The sequence below is a fragment of the Daucus carota genome, chromosome 8 (genome assembly GCF_001625215.2).
Source record: "Daucus carota subsp. sativus chromosome 8, DH1 v3.0, whole genome shotgun sequence".
In the NCBI taxonomy this organism is placed as follows: Eukaryota; Viridiplantae; Streptophyta; class Magnoliopsida; order Apiales; family Apiaceae; genus Daucus; species Daucus carota.
Window position 1 is genome coordinate 18,816,101 of NC_030388.2, and position 15,002 is coordinate 18,831,102.

The following is a 15,002-nucleotide window of genomic DNA, read 5'->3' on the forward strand; positions in this document are numbered from 1 at the left end:
CCTTAGGTTTTTCAATTTTAATGGTTTCTTGTTTATATGACTCAGCTTCATTTTTATCAGAGTAACCTAACCCTTTCTTCCAGTTTCCACTTTCTAAGATATTCTGAGTAGTCTTACCTGAGTTAGTCCAAGTTCTGATTATCTCTTTTTCCTTAACAAGTTCTGATTCAAGAGAAGCATTTTTCTTTAAGAGTTCATTTTTAACAAAGATAGCATCATCCCTTTCCTTCTGAACTTCTAGCATCAGAACTAATTCCTTTTCAAGATAATCATTCCTTTTCTTGACATTTAAGTTCTCAGATTTTAGTCTTTCATTTTCTAAAGTCTGATCTCTATAACTAACATACAGAGTTTTAAGAAACAATCTTAACTCAGTTATATCTTCAGTATCAAAAGCAAGAGTGGAATGAGGTACCTTAGTTTCAACAGTCTCAGTGCTGTTGTCCATGTTTGCCATCAAGGCATAGTTGACTTCATCTTCTGATTCTGATGTGTCTGCCCAGCTTCCTTTCTTTGTGATAAAGGCCTGTTCCTTTTCTTTCTTAGCTTTCTTGCACTCAGTTGCAAAGTGGCCTTTTTCTCCACAATTGAAGCAGGTGTACTTAGACTTATCAGATTTTCCAGATTTTTCTTCTTTTCTTTCATTCTTTTTGAAGACCTTTTTGTCAGAGTTTCTGTCTTTGGTTGAGAACTTCTTCCCTTTGTTGAAGTTCTTGTAAGCCATCTTCTTGAAGCTTTTTACCATTAGTGCTGCCAGCTGCATCATCTCAGTATCACTGTCATCAGAGTCTGAAGGCATATCAGAGTCTGAGTCAACATCAGAGTTTGATGACTCAGTATCAGACTTTTTGACATGAGCTTTTCCCTTGCTTTTCACAGTTGATTCTTCTTGAACTTTTAGGGCAACTGGTTTGGGTTTTCCACCATGTCTTTTGCTCCTTTGTTCCATTTCAAGTTCATGAGTTTTCAACCTTCCAAAAATTTTATCCAGGGACATCTCTTCAAGATCATGATTGTCTCTTATAGTGGTTACTTTCAAATCCCACTTTTCAGGAAGAGCAAGCAGAAATTTGAGATTTGAATCTTCCAAATCATATTCTTTGTCCACAAGAGACAAGTCATTCAGCAGCTTGACAAACCTATCATAAAGATCAGTCAGTGATTCACCAGACTTTGAATCAAAGTGTTCATACTCTTGAGTAAGTATGGTTCTTCTGTTCTTTTTGATGGCTTTGGTACCTTGACATCTGACTTCCAAAGCATCCCATATCTCCTTTGCAGTTTTGCACCCAATTACTCTATTTGACATTGCATTGTCCAGAGCACTATGTAACAGATGCTTCACCTTTGCATCTTTACTGATAGATGAGATGTCTTCTGGAGTATAGTCCTTCTTCTCTTTAGGAATCATCTTCTGGGGTTCATCTCCCACTGCAACAGAGAGCTTTGTTGGCATGTGTGGACCATCATAAATTCTATCCAGATATTCTGGATCTGTGGATTCCAGAAACATGATCATTCTTACTTTCCAGACAGAATATTCAGATGCCCTGAGGACCGGAACCCTAAGAGACTCATATCTACTGTTTTGTGATTTCTCAGACATGATTGTGTGATTAAGATCTCACTGTAGGTATATCAACAGAGCTGGCTCTGATACCACTTGTTAGGCCGAATAAACTCACTATATATGTTATAATATAGTGAACACAATCCAAGACAAACACAAGTATAAGAGAATAAATCAATAATCTCTTATTCACAAATCACAGTAGCTTACAAATAATCTCTTAGTGATTTATATCTTATCACTAAGAGCTGCTAGGTTACACGAATGATATTCAATTGTTAACTCATCTAGAGTAAACCCTAAGCTGTGTTTATATACACAGTTACATGATATCTACTGATTGATTTATAATTATCTGCTTCCTAAAATAATCTAATCAGTAGCTATCCTTCTGCTGTCCTGATCTGCACAATCTCTTTTGATCTTTATCTTCCTTACTTAGTGAAATATGCTCCTGAAAATCAGCCGCCTGCAAACTCTGATCATCGCTTAAACTCTGATCCAGCTGGCAGTCGCTAAACTCTGATTTCCAGTTAAACTCTGATATTTGCTTCTGCACACTAAACAAGTTAGATACCTGTGACATCATCAAATATGTAACATTAAATTTCTAATTTGTTACTTGGTAATCAAATTTGTATATAGATTTTGTTAACCTAATAACACATATTAGACCATTAATCAAGAAAGATTTGTTTTATTCATAACATGTTATTGACTTATTGTAAATGAAACACTATGTATACACATACGAATAAATTCTTCCTCTTATAGCAGTTACACAAAATTGATTTGGTAACTAGTGTTGTTAATTTTGATGCTTATGAAAAGATTATAAATCACTCATAGTTATTACATTTATTATTAGTATTTACTCTTAACTAAAATTTGATGATTTATTTTCAATAGTATATTGCAATGACAGTATAATTTGTTTGAAAAATTGTCTTTAAAAGTGTTTGTTCTAATATGTAGTTACATAATATTTAATGTTATGCAAAAAGTTTCAAATGTTGTTTATAGATTTGTTAATTTAGTTTCTAACTGTATGTTAGTTATCTTTACCGGTGCTTTCTGTAATATATTCATTGGAGCATTCGAAACTGTAGATAGTTGCCTTTCCTATATATGGGAGCTTATAATTATTATTCTCATTTTTCGTTAGCGTATCTGTCATACATCCCATAAGTGATAGCTATACATGATTCAAAGGATACTCACTAACTTCTTCGTACGTTTCAATCACTGCATCAACCAACTCACACACTGTTGTAGGCACTTTTTCGTGTTTTAATCCTTAAATAATTCTAAAATAGCCTAAATCATTAATATTGAGATGTGGATTATTAGCCGGTTGATTAGCTAACATGATATTATTAAATCCATCATATTTTTACGACCTCAATAAAATCCAAGTCATTGTTCCATATATGAGGTCTTGCATTATCTTGTTGTATAACAATAGGTCTATTATAGTCCAATGACCACTTAGCTTTAATAGATGAGATAATTTTTCGCTATATACATTGTTTTATCACAAATTTAGTGATACTTTCAATAGGTTTAACTTCGATAACACCTTTAGCTCTATTTTTACATGCTCTAGCTGTCTGTTCATCAAAGGTGAAGGGAAATATATTTATTTTTCCATCAAAAATACAAACACCATCGGCATCATACTTAGACCTTGCAACAACACTCATAAATATTATTTTTGTTATAAATCTCTTCGACATGCACCTTCTATGTTGTTCTTGTTCATCCGGCAAAAGGCAATAAGTTCTAGTCATATAAAACCAATTTTTCGTCTATATGAACATAGAAAACATATCTATATAGGTCAGGCTTGTATGAAGTGTAGAAGATTTCATATGCTTTAAGACAAAGTTCATCCTAGCTTCCATCTTTGAACGTGTTAAAATTGATTTTAATGCATTTGAATGTTATTTTATTTTTCCTTTTTGGATTAGCCTATGAACTTTGGATTTAGATGCACCAAGTTGACAAGCAAATGTGCAAACATTTGTTCTTAAATGTAGAGAAATGGACCTTACCTTTTCTAAATCCACAATAATTCCTTGACTGCCACAATTATAGTTTCTCTGCACATTAGGAACTTCATCTTTTTCGTTGATCGTAGAACCTTCTGTCATAGTTTAGAAATTGTTACTCTGTTCACTTCATAATCACTCCCTTTTTTCAGCTTCTCTTTGTTGCAATTTATTGATAATGTATGCGCAATTCGATTCCTTTCTAAATTTGACAATCTTCTTCCTTTTGCAGGGGTTTGGATTAAAGTATCAAGAAAAGTATCTCTAGGATCTTCTCTTGAATTTGAAAATATGGAAGCTGTCATTTTCAACTAAATCAATTTTGAGTAGTTTTTTTATATATCTTTTTAATACTGTACTTTTAGTGGCAAATTATTGGAGCCAAGCCGTTTATAAATTAGACGGGACTGTGTAATTACTTTCCCCAATGATAATTACATGTACTTTCCTGCACCTTTTGTAATTAAATATTTCTACAGTGTACATACATATGTTATTATATGCTTGTCTTGTCCATCTAGGATGTAAATTTCCTGGGGATAGAGAGAGTGAGATTTTGGTCCGAGCTGTATTTTTAAAATTTAGCCCGACAAAAATTAAAAATCGAAAAAAATTTGAAAATTTTGAAAAAAATATTCAAAAGATCCGATTTTTTTTTAAAAAAAAAATCTTAGTATTGTATACTTTCCCGGCATACACACTTGATTAAAACTTGCCAAATGAATTTGCAAAAAAAAGGAAAAAAAAGCTTGCCATTTTATTATATTTTTTCCAAATTGTTTTCAATTATTTTCCCATTTTTTTGGATTTTTCAAAGTTTTCACATTTTTTTGGTATTTTTTTTAAAATTGATTGTTAAAGATTTTTCTTTATTTTTGTCAATTTCTATTTGTTTTTTTTTTAAATTCTTTGGATTTTTTCATTTTTTTTGAATTTTCTGTTAAATAGTTAAAGGAATGGTTTAAATTAAATGAAGATATAACATTAGTGCCTATAATAAAAATAAAAATTATTTAGTTTAGTGAAAAGTTTCTAAAAGGATAAATAGTTTTTGTGACAAAAAAATAAATTTTCTAAAATTTAACTAAAACTTAACCGTAGAGAAAAATTCCAGCCAACCAAATCAACGATGAAAACATTGATCATTTAAAAACTAATACTAGTTAAGGGTCGTGTAGAGAATCGTTTAAAAACCTAATACTTGTTAAGGGTCGTGCTCAAGAGAGGACGGTAAAAGAGAGGACGGTAAAATGGAATTATAGAACTACTAAGGTTTTGCTGCCCAACGCTAAATTTTAAAAAGATTTTTTTAGGATCTAAATGCATATTTTTTTTTTCGTGTTTTTCATCGTTGTGTATGAACAAAAATAATTTTAAAATATAATACATAAATATTATCATTTTTTGAAGAATCCTGATGAATACTAGATATAAGCTAAAAGTTATGAGGGTTTTATGCCTAATAGATCTTACGAGCTAGATTGAGTCTACTGGCGAAAGGTACGAGTAAAATGATCGGATAACTTAATGTACCAAAGGATTTGGCTGCAGGGGCGGAACCTGAGGGGTTAGGGGATGCTAGAGCCCCCTTAACCTCAAAAAAGAAGTGTATATTTTTTTTTCTGCCCCCGCTGAATTAGTGACGATGTCAGTATAATTTTTTTTGCCCCCGAATTATAAATGTCATAAAGAGACTTATTGTAAAAAAAAAAAGAGAAGTCACTTAGGTACTATTTGGAGTTGCTGTTGCACACAGCAACATCAGTTTTTTGCTGAAAAACAGGTGAAAAACTGTTTGGTAAATCTAAAAACAGTTTTTCTGAACAGCAGCTTTTAGCTGAAAAGCTGCTTTCAGAAAAAGCAGGTCCTCATATGCTTTTGGCAAAAGCTGTTTTCAGCTTTTGCAGGAAGCTGTTATAAATTTCAATATCAAACCTCACCAAAAAAAATTATTTTTTTATGATTATAACTCAAAATAAGCAAATATCAAAAAATTACCAAACAGTTATTTGATTTCTACGACAACACTTTTTTTACCCACACAGCAATTTTTAACAGCACTCCTAAACAGACCCTTAGTCTAAAAAGATTCTAATTAACAAATACATTCAAACAAATACACTCAGAGCAACTCCAACAATATTCCCTACGCTCTCTATCTATATCTATATCTGTGTTATTCAAATATGCATACGTACAAACTGTATCATGCATACCGAGTACTTTGTACATAAGAAAAATAATATAAAATATAGTTAAGAGGGAGAGTGTACTCCTCATTGTTGAGGAAGCAAATAGAGCTCCTAAGTTTTCGAAGAGGTGTTAGAAGCTTGTTGGAGTTCATTTCATCTTCATATTCTTCAAATTTTGGCTAAAGAGCCCATATGAAGAAACTTTTGGACATACCCTCATAAGTCATACGATCACATTGACACCAATACGAGAGATGCATGACTCAATGATAGTATGATGATATATATTGAGAAAGCTATTTATGCAAGCATGGATGAAGAAATATTTCAGCCCCTGACTCTTAATCCTGGTTCCGCCACTGTTTGGCTGTCCAACCCAGTCTTTCAAAGACGGTTCAGTCTGAGAACAGACAGTTGAGTCAGTTCAGTCCACAGCAAGCCTCTCATTTACAAAGCAAAAAAGCGACTGATACTTTCAGAATTCGTTTAAGCTACTACGGAATCTGCGGACAAGCGGCATCAGAAGTCTGAAAAAGAGTCCAACAAAACAAAGAAGACACTAAACAAGATATTGAATATTAAAAGTAACATTCAAATAATAAAAGAGGACGAAAGCTTTGCTGGCTACAATTTCAGTCATTTAAACCATGACTTGCATAAAAGCAAACAATTATCGCATGTATCAGTAATAACTAATAAGGATCGTTGATATAAGTTAAGCACTATCCTAATTTTTCCCTCTAACTATCATCAGCTTGCATTACACAATTAATCCAGCCTGGTGTGGCAGTGGTGGTGATACATATGATTGAGTCATTGTCAACCTGGACAACTCTCTTGTTCTCGTGGCAGTTGGACGCATTCAGATAATAGTTTGTTGCTGTCCTGGCGGTGTTATTTGATTATTTTCCAGTTATGATTATTGCATTCATACGAAACAGACTAGTCACTAGCAGTTAAGATAAAAATTGTTATTAAAGTTATGTTTGGTAAAGTTTATTTGTAATCTGCCACATTATGAGTTTATATCAATTAGGAAAGTAGAGTGGAATTTGGAACCAAAGGGCGTAGAGCAACATTCACAAAGATTCTGTCATGATATATATGTCTGTGAGTCTATAACCAAAAATAAAAGCCAGACACTTCAGATAAAACAATGGAGCAGCACTGTTTGCTGGCTATAAGCTAATAGTTCGATTGAAAGTTTGAAAAAAAGCTTGCAATCATCACACCAATAATGAGATGCATTACAATATGTCAAAAAACTTGCCTTGAAGAATCCCTCCACTTTTCACTTATTGTGGCTCCATTACTACAACCTGGAAAGCAGCAATGCAGTGTAATATAAAATAACAATCATAACTAATCTACTAAATAAATCTGTATTGACAGACCTACTTGTTAAACAAATTATATGTAGTTGGAAGATTCTTGTTATTCTACTGAAACAACTATATAAAGCATGCTAACTCTGTTCTTTATTCACATACAACTAAAAAACGCAGAACCCTTCTTAGCAGACAACATATTTTCACTCTCTTGAAACAATTTTAGTAACTCTAGTAATGGAGAGTTTGAAGCTTGCCTCAGTTCTTACCGTTGTCTTCATGGTTCTTGTGGCTTGCTCCAGTGTTGGAGTCACGGCTGCCCTTGACGTTGGAGCTCCTGCCCCATCACCAACAATAGAGAGTGCTGGTACAGCATTGTTTGTTCCTGCTGCACTTGCTGCCTTGGCTTCCGTGGTTGCTTGTTTTGCTTGATCTTTATCTATACTTTAGGCATTTTGAATTTGTAACAGAATATTTCTTATTAATTATTATCTGTAATGGCATTCATCAATTGTTATTGAAGAATAATGAGCTAGAAACTGTAGATTGAAGTTTATATGTTAATCTGGAGCTTCTGACATGCATATCAAGTCTTGATCCTCGTCATTCCTTTTTAGCTTTCGACAAACATAAGTTGATCCAGCTAGCTATATTATATCCTATGGAGTTTAATGATATAAGTCTTCAGTCCCTTAAATATCAACTTAAAAATTATATCGTAGATATCAAAAGCGACAGTAATTTTAGGAATTTAAAAAGGGTTGTTGATCTAGCTCAAAAGATGGTTCAAAAACAGAAAGAACTGGAATTTCCATCAGTCTATATGTTGGTGAAACTAGCACTGATTTTGCCAGTTTTCAACCAAGAATCTAATAAAAGGTGCGCTTCGAAAATGCAATGGAAGAGATTTGGTTAAATGATCATCTATATAGAAAGAGACATTTTCGAGACAAAATGCAAATTAAAACATCATGAAGAGGTTTCAAAATATGCAGAAGAGAAGAATGCTACTGTAATTGGTCAATAATAGTAACATTTTGCTTATTTGTATCAGAAGGTATGGACTTGACACCAACTCTGGCTCTGCCACTGATGCTACTGATTCTAGTCGCAACCAGTCTATCATCTTCACTCTTGTACATTTACAAAACCTTGTGAGTTGTAAAACATCTTTAAGTTTATCAATTATAAATGTATACTGTACATTTTAGTTGTAAGTTTTTATAAACTCTCAGTAGGAACTACAGAGATATGAAAAATCTGATTCCACCTTGCCCTTGATGCTAAGTGAGCTGTTAATTACTTTCCTAAAGCAGTGGTATCAACTATCAAGTAAGCTGCTTAAATTTGTATATAATCAGATAAACACTATAAAAAAAAATCATCAACTTAATCAGATACCGGATGTTCTGATTTATGATTCTATCACATCGGTATCTAAAAAACTGAATATTCAGTTCAAATGAACCGCAACAGATGGTTCTATACTGATAATTCAGTTTTTAATCCAACTCTATAAACCGGATTAATTTTCTGGTTTTTCTTACTGCATAAAAGTGAAGTATGAAGACAGCGTTAAAGTACGAAGGCAAATAGACAAAAATAGTAATTAAGAAGGTTGAAACATATGTCTTGTAGCACAAGGAAGATTTTGTCATAATTGTTTGTCTTTTAGACTAAGACCAAAAAAATCAAAGCAACAGCTCAGATAAAACAGTAGAGCAACGTTGTTTGCTTGCTAAAAGCTAATAATTTGAACCAAAAGTTTATATAAAAGGTTCCAATAATCACATGCATTGATGCACCACAATAAGTTATAACTTGCCTTGAAGAATCCCTCCACTTATCATCACTTCTTTTTGCTCAATTACTACAGCCCTTTAATAATTAATCTACCTGTTAAACAAATAAAAAGTAGTTGGCAGATTCTTGTAAGCTCCACTAAAACAACCATATAAAGCATGTCAATTCCGTTCTTCATTTACATACAACTAAAACACATACAAACCTTCTCTGTGAACAATATTTCCTCACATACTTAAAATAATTCAATACTTTAGTAATGGAGAGTTTGAAGCTTGCCTCAGTTCTTACCATCGTTTCTATGGTTCTTGTGGCTTGCTCCAGTGTTGGATTCACAGCAGCCCTTGAAGATGTTGGAGCTCCTGCTCCATCACCAACAATAGAGAGTTCTAGCATAACATTGCTTGTTCCTGCTGCATTCGTTGCCATGGCTTCACTAGTTGCCTTTTTGGTCTAATTAAGCAGTGTAGAACATATCAAATCCGTGTTTTAATACTATTTACTCTGTACTCTTTACGCTTTGATGGTCATTGAGGACTGAAGTGCTAGAGACTATTATCTGAATCTCAAAGATGAGTCATTCAAGGTCAAGTTGTTCTTGTGGGTGAAACAGTAAAAGTAAAATTATTTGCACATGCAACTCAAATATAGAGTAAAAGACGTGGCATTCATGGCACTATCATTCAACTTAGTTTTTGTAGTAATCTCCTATACATAATTACGGACAGAGGAAGAAAGGAAAACAGGGGAATCAAACAGAGAACAAATTTTAATTAAATTTAGAAAATATTATGAACACAAAACACGCGAGGGAGGGCAAGCAAACATACAAAACTCTTTAGTTGGTCATTGTTGTTACTGCTGAGCCATCCCCACCAGCAACATTATCTGTCTCTGGTTATCCTATGTACAATGCCTGGTTAATAAGAGCAACTCTGGCACTTGGCACCTTCCAAGATGACAACTTGGCAGAGAATTAAAGATATTTTTTTTATTGTCTTTATCTTACACATCATTTTGGCATTGGTTGGCATCCCTACAACAGGGGTCAAATTCTCCCACTTGGAGCATCTCCAATGGGGTGCTAACTTTTGGGATCAATATCGCAAATCATCAAAATTACTAATATATTATTTTCTCTCGCTTTAATAGTATGTTTGACACCTTTCTTACCCAAGCTTACTATAATAGTCGGCACTCAAAATTGGCAGTATATTAGTACGTTTGGCACCTTTCTTACCGAAGCTTACTCTAATGGTTGGCACTCAATGTTGGCAATATATTCAAACAAGTATAATTATAAATAATACTAAGGTACATGTCGTTAGTGTTGATGCATAATTTTTTTCTATTTTGGAAGGTACTAACAATTGGCAACTTTGCTCGGCACCACTGTCACTTCAATGGAGAGCCAATAACAGTGTCATGCCACATCATGACACAAGACACCTTGGCATTTGGGACTAACTTCATATTAAAATACATCATGCAATTATAATGTGTAACTATAGAATCTAAAGAAGTAACAAGCAGATCATCCTATATTTCGTGCATACAACATTCAGTCCAGCCTGATACAGAGCGTGGTGGAGTGATATGGAATAACTAAATTTAACTGTCACTTAAGTAGATATTCCTGCTACACAAACAGGTAAAATTTTGCAGAATACTGATAATCACACACACTTGTGCAAATTAGTAGCACTCTTTTTTCCACCAAATGTTAGAAGAAAAAAATCTGTTAAGAAACAGAATTTCTATTCAGACTTGTGTCAAGTCCTTGATAACTTAGGTAAATAAAATTCGGTCGAGGTTCTTACAGAACTTTCTATCCAATAGTTTAGCTATATATGCTCATAGTCATAGTCATAGGTTAAAATTAAGGAATGAGAGTAGATACATTGCTCCAACAATGTCCTCGTGAGTAGTAACCACTCCCTTCGTAACTTATTTTTAAGGAACCTCTTTTTTCTCCTAAGGTTATCCTAGCTTATTTTCTAATACTATTACAAACACTCTATCTCCGTATTGTATATTGACATAAAGTACTTACATAACAAAATATTAGATATGAAGTGAGGGTAAGGAATATTGTTAAAGATGAAACTATCTATGTCCTAAATCACTAGGACCTATACTTTATATTGTATTTAATTAGGGAAGAATTAGGATAATGTTAGACTTGTTTTAAGGGATACTTAAATATAGAATCCACATGCTAAACAAGAAATTAGCATTTAAAATAAGCTACAGCACATCAAATTCGAAGGGCCTCATGCATATAGTAAATAGTACAACCTGAGGTTGCGGTACTAAATTCATAGAAGAAATTCATGACACAAGTATCAGGAAAATAAATAATTTAAAGAGAAGAATATTATTACTGACTTCTAAGTAAAAAACCAGAAATTCCTTTTAAAAGAAGAAATGCACAAACAGAGGAGAATACAATGCAATGGTCATCCTTAATTTTGATCATAATTTAAAGCAAACTGTCATAATTTAGTACAGAATTAAAATAACAGGCATGACTTACTAATAATTTATGTGCATTCCAGAGCTTGTAAAAACCAAAGGCTTTGGCTACTTTGTTGAATAGTCAGGTAAATTGGCTAACACCTGCAATAAGACAACAAAGAGTTAAGACTGTTGAGCAAAGATCATCTTTCTTTTTCTTCTTCAATTTTTCTCAAGAAAAGCTTAATCATTTATCTTCTTCTTTTACATATTTGGCATATATCATTCTACAAATGATACATCAACTTCAGCAGTTGTTCCAGAGATTACTAGACTGGCATATTACCAAATAAATAGGTTGACATAACATTCGGAAGTACTAGATGTACAATTTTTTTCCAAAAGAAGTTTATTCATACTCAACTAAAAAGGATATATTGTGCACGTTTGCTTCTGGTTTTTTTTTTTAAAGAAGTTGGCTTTTACTTTTCTCGAAACATTTATAGAAAGTTGATAATTGTAGTTTTTGTTTCGAGACTTATACTTTTTTTTCAAAACATTTTAATCAGTTATAAATCTCGACTTACTTTTCATTTCCTGCTTTTTTTTTTTTTTAGGCAAGACGGCCCCATAGGGCTGTAATTCGAGCCGAGCCGAGCGAGTTTCGAGCCGAGCTTAATTCGAGCCAACTTTAATCGAGCCGGCTCGATTAACTAATCGAGCCTAAATCTTTGGCCGAACTCGACTCGGTTAATTTCACGAGTCGAGTCGAGCCGGCTCGTTTAGCTAAACGAGTCGGTTTTAACGAGCCGAGCGAGCCAGCTCGTATAATTTTACACTTAATTGAGCCCAAACCTCTACCCGAACTCGGCTCGTTTAATTTCACGAGTCGAGTCGAGCCGGCTCGTTTAATTAAACGAGCCGAAACCTTTACCCGAACTCGGCTCGTTTAACGAGTCGAGCCGAGCCGAGCCCACTTAAACGAGTTCGAGCCGGGCGAGCTCACGAGCCGCCCGACTCGAATTACAGCCCTACGGCCCCATTATTAATTAGCAAACAGGAGTATGCTATAAAAGGAAAAATAGTACTCCCTCCGTCCCTATTTATCTGTCCACTTTGGAAGTTAAAATTTGTCCCTATTTATATGTCCATTTATACTTTCAAAACTAATTTAATGATAGTTTTTCAAATATATCTTCATAATTTCAATTTTCAAGGCTTGACTTATTTAAAATTTGGTTGAATTTATGTTTTCAAGACATAAAGTAGGAGTATTCCACCATTTTCAAGATATTAATTAGAGGTATTTAATGAAAAAGTTTACACAATCAATTATTCTTTGGTATGTGTTTTTTTTCCAAAGTGGACAGATAAATAGGGACGGAGGGAGTATAAAGCACAACCATTACAAAACTACACTAGCAGTCCAACATATCTTCAAACAATTATGGTAACATTAAATTTTGGACATAAAACTTTATTATTACATGAAATCAGTAAATTACATGTTTCACAACTGATAATTGAATACGAATACAAAACCGACGTATCTTTGACCCGACCCCACGTGTTTTTCCCCAACTGGACCAATACACCCCTACAAAGAACAATAAAACAACACTCCCTAGCCACACCAATATACCCCTCACCAAGGGTAGAACAGTCATTTCAAATCCGGAAATTTTGTGCACCGTTTGGAAAGAAAAACTCTACAATCATCCTTGGGACAAATAGTTGGCACATAGTTGATATCATCGCAGCCGTCCGTTCGATCCCTTTTAAAATCAATCAACGATGTAAACATTGCAATAAACAAGACGAGATGGTTTAAAGCGTATCTCTGGCCCACACACTGATGGGCCCCGGCCCCAAAAGCAAGAAAGTTACGTTTATACACAATATCCTCTTGCCTATCTGGCATGAACCGGTCCGGGTCGAACCGGTCCGGCTCAGGGAATCCTTGAAACGATGACTCGTAAACAGATGGGAACACGATGGTTCCCTTGGGAATTGTGTAGTCTTTGGTCAACGCGAAATCCTCGCCAGCAATGTGTGGGACCATCGTCGCCGGCGCCTTCAGTCTGATCACCTCACGCGCCACCGCCTCCGTGTACTTCATTTCCCTCAGCTGCTCCGCCGTTATGTACTTCCCCGACTCCGGCGTCCAAATTCCGGCGACTTCGCGGCGGACCTTCTCCAGCACGTCCTGGTGCGAGTCGAGCAGCGTCACCGCCCAGAGCAGAGACGACGTCGACGCGTCCTGCGCGGCGAAGAGGAAATCGAAAATGTGGCCGCCGATTTCGAGATTACTCGAATGCGGCGGCGATTTCTCCGTAGACGACTCGATTTCACGGAGCGTCTCTTGCATCCAGAAGTCAATCAAGCAAGTCGGCTCATCTCCGCCTTTCATTTTCTCCTTACTCAGTTCGGCGCAGCCAGCTAGCGTCTCGATTAGCCTCGAAACAGCGAGCCGAGCGTTCCTGAACGCGAATCCTGGTAAGTCAATCGGGAGCTTCATCAAGCCAACATTGAAGAAATTGTAATCGTAATTGAATCGCTCCTGAGCTTCAATAGATAGATATGGACCGACGAATACTTTCTGAGATGTTTCGAGATTCATGTCTCGGCACATGATGCGAATCGGAACAGAAGTAACTTTATTTCCTTCGGATAGCCATGATTTGAGGTGCTTCAGAATGATAGCTTGTTGGAGATGAGTGTAAGTGGATAAAGCCCTGGGTGTGAAATTAGGCGCGATACGACGTCGTAAGTCCTTGTGGTCTTGGCCCATCATGTAAATCAGGTTGTGTTCACCGAAGAGTTTTTTGCCGAAGGGATGGCCGACGAGGTGAAATGCGTCAGGGCGTACATTGGCGAAGATTTTGTGAGAGAGATCGGTGCTGTGGATGAAGACGATGAATTTGCCTATGATATAATTGGCGGAAATGCCTTGGGGGGTGGATTTAGCGAGAAGAGATTGAATGTCCCAGAACTTGGTAGGATTGCGTACCAGGGGAATGGCGTTGCCCAGGAAAGGAAAGACTAGATTAGGGCCTGGAATGGTGGACTTTTTCTTTAAGTAGGTGATTTGTTCCAGGAAAATGAGGAAGGTGAGTATGGAGAGGAGGTAGGGTGTGAGAGTAGCGAGTATTTCCCAAAATGAAATATTCATTTTGGGAGAGATTAGGAGAGAGAGATGGGAGAGAGGGAGTGGGAGAGAGATATAAGGGAGATGGGGGGGTGGGAGAGAGATTGAGAGACAGATAGGGCAGAGAGGGTGGGAGAGAGATTGAGAGACAGACAGGGGAGAGAGGGTTGGGAGAGAGATTGAGAGACAGATAAGGGAGAGATTGAGGGAGAGATGGTTTAAGCTGCTTAAAAATGACCTAGCTGGCTGCTGTTCTAGTCTGAAACAGAGACAGATAAGAGAGAGAGGGGGAGGGAGAAAAGTGTGAAGGACATGAAACGAGAGGAGTGAAGAAGAAAATTGTCAAAAAGATTATATAATAAAATATTTGAAACGGTCACTGGGATAGTCATTGACAAGCGTGGTTCATTTAATTGTTTGCCTCGCTTGTTGGTTTATACTATATATATATCA

General features: G+C 35.5%; 1 protein-coding gene across 1 annotated transcript; it reads right to left on the reverse strand.

Moving 5' to 3' along the window:
- Window positions 1-12,835: 12,835 nt before the first annotated feature.
- Window positions 12,836-15,002, reverse strand: LOC108199974 (cytochrome P450 710A11). The gene has a single exon (XM_017368010.2). The coding sequence runs from the start codon at window positions 14,571-14,573 to the stop codon at window positions 13,065-13,067; it is 1,509 nt and encodes a 502-aa protein (XP_017223499.1). The 5' UTR covers window positions 14,574-15,002; the 3' UTR covers window positions 12,836-13,064.

Coding starts and splice junctions, on each gene's coding strand:
- LOC108199974 (XM_017368010.2), bottom strand. CDS start 14,573: ATGAATATTTCATTTTGGGAAATACTCGCTACTCTCACACCCTACCTC.